The sequence below is a fragment of the Motacilla alba genome, unplaced genomic scaffold, assembly GCF_015832195.1.
Source record: "Motacilla alba alba isolate MOTALB_02 unplaced genomic scaffold, Motacilla_alba_V1.0_pri HiC_scaffold_35, whole genome shotgun sequence".
NCBI classification, from domain to species: Eukaryota; Metazoa; Chordata; class Aves; order Passeriformes; family Motacillidae; genus Motacilla; species Motacilla alba.
The window spans coordinates 723758-730343 of NW_024037447.1; the positions used below are offsets into that span (position 1 = coordinate 723758).

Here is a 6586-nt window from a genome sequence, read left to right on the forward strand (position 1 = left end):
CCCGTTTTTGGGGTGTCTCTCCCCGTTTTTTGGCCAGTTTGAGCTGTCGGCGTTCCCCCCGAACGCGCCGGCCGCCATGCGGGCGCCGCCGCCGCGCTCCAAGGCCGCGCTGTCGGAGCAGGATTTCCTGGACGCTCTGCCGGCCATGAACACCACGGCCACGGTGCTGGCCGTGCTCTGGGTGCTGAGGAACGAGCCCATGGACCTGGTGAGACCCCTCCCCAAATTAACAACCCACCCCCTGAGACCCCTGCCCAAAATAACCCACCCCAAACCCTCCCCAAAATAACCCAAATCCACCCCAAACCCACCCAAACCCACCCAAAACCGACCCAAAACCAACCCCCGGCCGTGCTCTGGGTGCTGAGGAACGAGCCCATGGACCTGGTGAGACCCCTCCCCAAATTAACAACCCACCCCCCTGGGACCCCTGCCCAAAATAACCCACCCCAAACAAACCCCAAATTAACCCAAAACCCTCCCCAAAATAACCCAAACCCACCCAAAACTGACCCAAACCCACCCCAAACTGACCCAATCCACCCCAGCCCATTCCCCTGCTGAGGAACGAGCCCATGGACCTGGTGAGACCCCTCCCCAAATTAACAACCCACCCCCCTGGGACCCCTGCCCAAAATAACCCACCCCAAACCCTCCCTGGGACCCGCAAACGCCCCCCCAGTGCTCCCAGTGCCCTCCCAGTGTTCCCAGTATAACCAGTCTCTCTCTCCCAGCGCCCCCTGGGGCACTATCCCAGCATTCCCAGCATTCCCAGCATTCCCAGCATTCCCAGTATTCCCAGTATAACCAGTATAATCTCTCCCAGCGGCCCCTGGGCCACTATCCCAGCATTCCCAGCATTCCCAGTATTCCCAGTATAACCAGTATAATCTCTCCCAGCGTCCCCTGGGGCACTATCCCAGCATTCCCAGCGTTCCCAGTATTCCCAGTATAACCAGTATAATCTCTCCCAGCGCCCCCTGGGGCACTATCCCAGCATTCCCAGCATTCCCAGCATTCCCAGCATTCCCAGCGTTCCCAGTATTCCCAGTATAACCAGTATAATCTCTCCCAGCGCCCCCTGGGGCACTATCCCAGCATTCCCAGCATTCCCAGCATTCCCAGTATTCCCAGTATAACCAGTATAATCTCTCCCAGCGTCCCCTGGGGCACTATCCCAGCATTCCCAATATTCCCAGTATTCCCAGCATTCCCAGCATTCCCAGCGTTCCCAGTATTCCCAGTATAACCAGTACAATCTCTCCCAGCGGCCCCTGGGTCACTATCCCGACCGTCACTTCACCGAGGCCGCCCCCCGGCGCCTGATCCGGCGCTTCCGGCGCCGCCTGCGCCGAATCTCCCGCCAGATCCGGGCCCGGAACGCGGCGCTGGAGAGACCCTACCCCTACCTGGACCCCGAGAACATCGAGAACAGCGTGGCCATCTAAAACACCCCAAAAACACCCAAAAATACCCCAAAACCACCCCAAAACACCCCAAAAATACCCCAAATACCCCTACCTGGACCCCGAGAACATCGAGAACAGCGTGGCCATCTAAAAAACACCCCAAAACAGCCAAAAACAGCCCAAAAACACCCCAAAACAGCCCAAAACCACCCCAAATACCCCTACCTGGACCCCGAGAACATCGAGAACAGCGTGGCCATCTAAAACACACCCCAAAACCACCCCAAAACCACCCCCAAAACACCCCAAAAACACCCCAAAACCACCCCAGATACCCCTACCTGGACCCCAAGAACATCAAGAACAGCGTGGCCATCTAAAACACCCCAAAAACACCCCAAAAACACCCCAAAACCACCCCAAATACCCCTACCTGGACCTGAGAACATCGAGAACAGCGTGGCCATCTAAAACACACCCCAAAACAGCCAAAAACACCCCAAAATACCCCAAAATACCCCAAAACCACCCCAAATATCCCTGCCTGGACCCCGAGAACATCGAGAACAGCGTGGCCATCTAAAACACACCCCAAAACACCCCAAAACCACCCTGAAACAACCCAAAACACCCAAAAAAATCCCAAAATACCCAAAAACACGCTGAAACATCCCAAAAACACCCTGAAATGCCAAAAAAACACCCGACAATACCCCAAAACACCCCAGATACCCCTACCTGGACCCCGAGAACATCGAGAACAGCGTGGCCATCTAAAACACCCCAAAAACACCCAAAAATACCCCAAAACCACCCCAAATACCCCTACCTGGACCCCGAGAACATCGAGAACAGCGTGGCCATCTGAGACACCCCAAAAACACCCCAAAAATACCCTGAAACACCCCAAAACACCCCAAAAACACCCCAAAACACCCAAAAATACCCTGAAACACCCCCAAACCACCCCAAAAACACCCCGAAACACCCAAAAATACCCCAAAAACACCCAAAAATACCCCAAAACCACCCCAAATAGCCCTACCTGGACCCCGAGAACATCGAGAACAGCGTGGACATCTGAGAGACCCCAAACCATCCCAAAAACACCCCAAAACCACCCCAAAACCACCCCAAATACCCCTACCTGGACCCCGAGAACATCGAGAACAGCGTGGCCATCTAAAACACCCCAAAATACCCCAAAACCACCCAAAAATACTCCAAAACCACCCCAAAAACCCCTACCTGGACCTGAGAACATCGAGAACAGTGTGGCCATCTGAGACACCCCAAAACAGCCAAAAACACCCCAAAACCACCCCAGATACCCCTACCTGGACCCCGAGAACATCGAGAACAGCGTGGCCATCTAAAACACCCCAAAAACACCCCAAAACCACCCCAAAACCACCCCAAAAATACCCCAAATACCCCTACCTGGACCCCGAGAACATCGAGAACAGCGTGGCCATCTAAAAAACACCCCAAAAACACCCAAAACCACCCCAAAAATACCCCAAATACCCCTACCTGGACATCGAGAACATCGAGAACAGCGTGGCCATCTAAAACACCCCAAAATACCCCAAAACCACCCAAAACCACCCCAAATACCCCTACCTGGACCCCGAGAACATCGAGAACAGCATGGCCATCTAAAAAACACCCAAAAACACCCCAAAACCACCCCAAAAATATCCCAAAACCACCCCAAAAACCACCCCAAGTACCCCTACCTGGACCCCGAGAACATCGAGAACAGCGTGGCCATCTAAAAAACACCCAAAAACACCCCAAAACCACCCTGAAACAACCCAAAACACCCCAAAAACATCCCAAAATACCCAAAAACACGCTGAAACATCCCAAAAACACCCTGAAATGCCAAAAAAACACCCGACAATACCCCAAACCACCCCAAATACCCCTACCTGGACCCCGAGAACATCGAGAACAGCGTGGCCATCTAAAACACCCCAAAACACCCAAAAACACCCCAAAACCACCCCAGATAACCCAGCCTGGACCCCGAGAACATCGAGAACAGCGTGGCCATCTGAGACACCCCAAAACACCCCAAAAATACCCCAAATATCCCAAAAACACCCTGAAATACCCCAAATCACCCCAAAAACACCCCAAAAAGGCGCCAAACCACCCCAAAACACCCAAACCCACCCCAAAATACCCTGAAATACCAAAAAAACACCCCAAACCACCCCGAAACACCCCAAATACCCCTACCTGGACCCTGAGAACATCGAGAACAGCGTGGCCATCTAAAACACCCCAAAAACACCCCAAAACCACCCCAAAACCACCCCAAAAATACCCCAAATACCCCAAATACCCCTACCTGGACCTGAGAACATCGAGAACAGCGTGGCCATCTAAAACACCCCAAAAACACCCAAAAACACCCCAAAACCACCCCAAAACCACTCCAAATACTCCTACCTGGACCTGAGAACATCGAGAACAGCGTGGCCATCTGAGACACCCCAAAACACCCCAAAAATACCCCAAATATCCCAAAAACACCCTGAAATACCCCAAATCACCCCAAAAACACCCCCAAACCACCCCAAATACCCCTACCTGGACCCCGAGAACATCGAGAACAGCGTGGCCATCTAAAACACCCCAAAAACACCCAAAAACACCCCAAAAATACCCCAAATACCCCTACCTGGACCCCGAGAACATCAAGAACAGCGTGGCCATCTAAAACACACCCCAAAACACCCCAAAACCACCCTGAAACAACCCAAAACACCCAAAAAAATCCCAAAATACCCAAAAACACGCTGAAACATCCCAAAAACACCCTGAAATGCCAAAAAAACACCCGACAATACCCCAAAACACCCCAAACACCCCTACCTGGACCTGAGAACATCGAGAACAGCGTGGCCATCTAAAACACCCCAAAACCACCCAAAAACACCCCAAAACCACCCCAGATACCCCTACCTGGACCCCGAGAACATCGAGAACAGCGTGGCCATCTAAAACACACCAAAAACACCCCAAAACACCCCAAAAACACCCCAAAACCACCCCAAAAATACCCCAAATACCCCTACCTGGACCCCGAGAACATCGAGAACAGCGTGGCCATCTAAATCACCCCCAAACACCCTGAAACACCCCAAAAACACCCCAAAAAGGCGCCAAACCACCCCAAAACACCCAAACCCACCCCAAAATACCCTGAAATACCAAAAAAACACCCCAAACCACCCCGAAACACCCCAAATACCCCTACCTGGACCCTGAGAACATCGAGAACAGCGTGGCCATCTAAAACACCCCAAAAACACCCCAAAAACACCCCAAAACACCCAAAAACACCCAAAAAACACCCCAAAAACACCCCAAAACACCCCAAAACACCCCAAACACCCCAAAATACCCCAAAACACCCCCAAGTTACCCCAGGATGGATGCAGCGTCGCCATGCACGGGGATGTCCCCAGGATGGCACTGGTTTGTACTGGAGTGTACTGGTCTGTACTGGAGCTGTTACTGGTTTATACTGGGAGCCGTTACTGGTTTGTACTGGTGTGTTACTGGTCTGTACTGGGGACTGTGAGTGGTCTGTACTGGTCTGTACTGGAGCTGTTAGTGGTTTATACTGGGAGCTGTTAGTGGTTTATACTGGTCTGTACTGGGGGCTGTGACTGGTCTGTACTGGGAGCTGTTACTGGTTTATACTGGTCTGTGCTGGAGCTGTTACTGGTTTATACTGGGAGCTGTCACTGGTTTATACTGGAGTGTTACTGGTTTATACTGGGAGCTGTTACTGGTTTATACTGGGAGCTGTCACTGGTTTATACTGGAGTGTTACTGGTTTATACTGGGAGCTGTTACTGGTTTATACTGGGAGCTGTCACTGGTTTATACTGGGAGCTGTCACTGGTTTATACTGGAGTGTTACTGGTTTATACTGGGAGCTGTTACTGGTTTATACTGGAGTGTCACTGGTTTATACTGGGGGCTGTTACTGCTTTATACTGGTGTGTACTGGTCTGTACTGGAGTGTTACTGGTTTATACTGGGAGCTGTTACTGGTTTATACTGGGAGCTGTCACTGGTGTCAATAAAGGTGTCGGTGGAGCAGCGTCTGTGTGGGGGAATGGTACTGGGCAAACTGGTCTGTACTGGTCTGTACTGGGATGGACTGGTCTGTACTGGGCAGAGGTGGGACACACCCAGGAAAGGAACTGGGATGGACTGGGATGGACTGGGATGGACTGGGAGGGACTGGGATGGACTGGGATGGACTGGGACGGACTGGGATGAACTGGGATGGACTGGGATGGATGAACTGGGATGGACTGGGATGGACTGGGATGAACTGGGATGGACTGGGATGAATGAACTGGGATGAACTGGGATGGACTGGGATGGACTGGGATGGATGAACTGGGATGAACTGGGATGGACTGGGATGAGCTGGGATGAACTGGGATGAACTGGGACGGACTGGGATGAACTGGGATGGACTGGGATGGACTGGGATGGATGAGCTGGGACAGACTGGGATGAACTGGGATGGACTGGGATGGACTGGGATGGATGAGCTGGGATGAACTGGGACGGACTGGGATGAGCTGGGATGAACTGGGATGGATGAACTGGGATGAACTGGGATGAACTGGGACGGACTGGGAGGGACTGGGATGGACTGGGATGGACTGGGATGAATGAACTGGGATGAACTGGGACGGACTGGGATGAGCTGGGATGAACTGGGATGGATGAACTGGGATGGACTGGGATGAACTGGGATGAACTGGGATGGACTGGGACAGACTGGGATGAACTGGGATGAACTGGGATGAACTGGGATGGATGAACTGGGATGAACTGGGACGGACTGGGATGAGCTGGGACGGACTGGGATGAGCTGGGATGAACTGGGATGGATGAACTGGGATGGATGAACTGGGATGGATGAACTGGGATGAACTGGGATGAACTGGGACGGACTGGGATGAGCTGGGCGGAGGCGGCGCGGGGGTGGCTGAGGCGGCAGCGCTGGAACTGGTCAGACTGGGCCCGGTGGTGAAACTGGGAGGGAACTGGGAGGAACTGGGAGGAACTGGGAGGAACTGGGACATTCCTGGGGCCGGGAGTGCCCTGACCGGCCGGACTGGGAGCACTGGGAG

The 6586-nt window shown here is 53.1% G+C and overlaps 1 protein-coding gene across 2 annotated transcripts; it reads left to right on the forward strand.

Moving 5' to 3' along the window:
- The first annotated feature begins 37 nt into the window (after positions 1–37).
- Positions 38–2927, forward strand: LOC119696770 (polyunsaturated fatty acid lipoxygenase ALOX15B-like). Of its 2 annotated transcripts, XM_038126616.1 has the most exons (3): positions 38–208; positions 1269–1474; positions 2835–2927. In XM_038126616.1, exons 1-2 carry the CDS (start codon positions 77–79, stop codon positions 1446–1448), a joined length of 312 nt encoding a protein of 103 aa, XP_037982544.1. In that variant the 5' UTR covers positions 38–76; the 3' UTR covers positions 1449–1474; positions 2835–2927. The 2 variants fall into 2 exon arrangements, with proteins under 2 accessions (XP_037982544.1, XP_037982543.1); XM_038126615.1 differs by lacking the exon at positions 2835–2927 and having other exon boundaries at positions 1269–1486.
- The last annotated feature ends 3659 nt before the right edge of the window (positions 2928–6586 follow it).

Coding starts and splice junctions, on each gene's coding strand:
- LOC119696770 (XM_038126616.1), top strand. CDS start 77: ATGCGGGCGCCGCCGCCGCGCTCCAAGGCCGCGCTGTCGGAGCAGGAT. Junction 209..1,268: donor GGAACGAGCCCATGGACCTG/GTGAGACCCCTC, acceptor AATCTCTCCCAG/CGGCCCCTGGGTCACTATCC.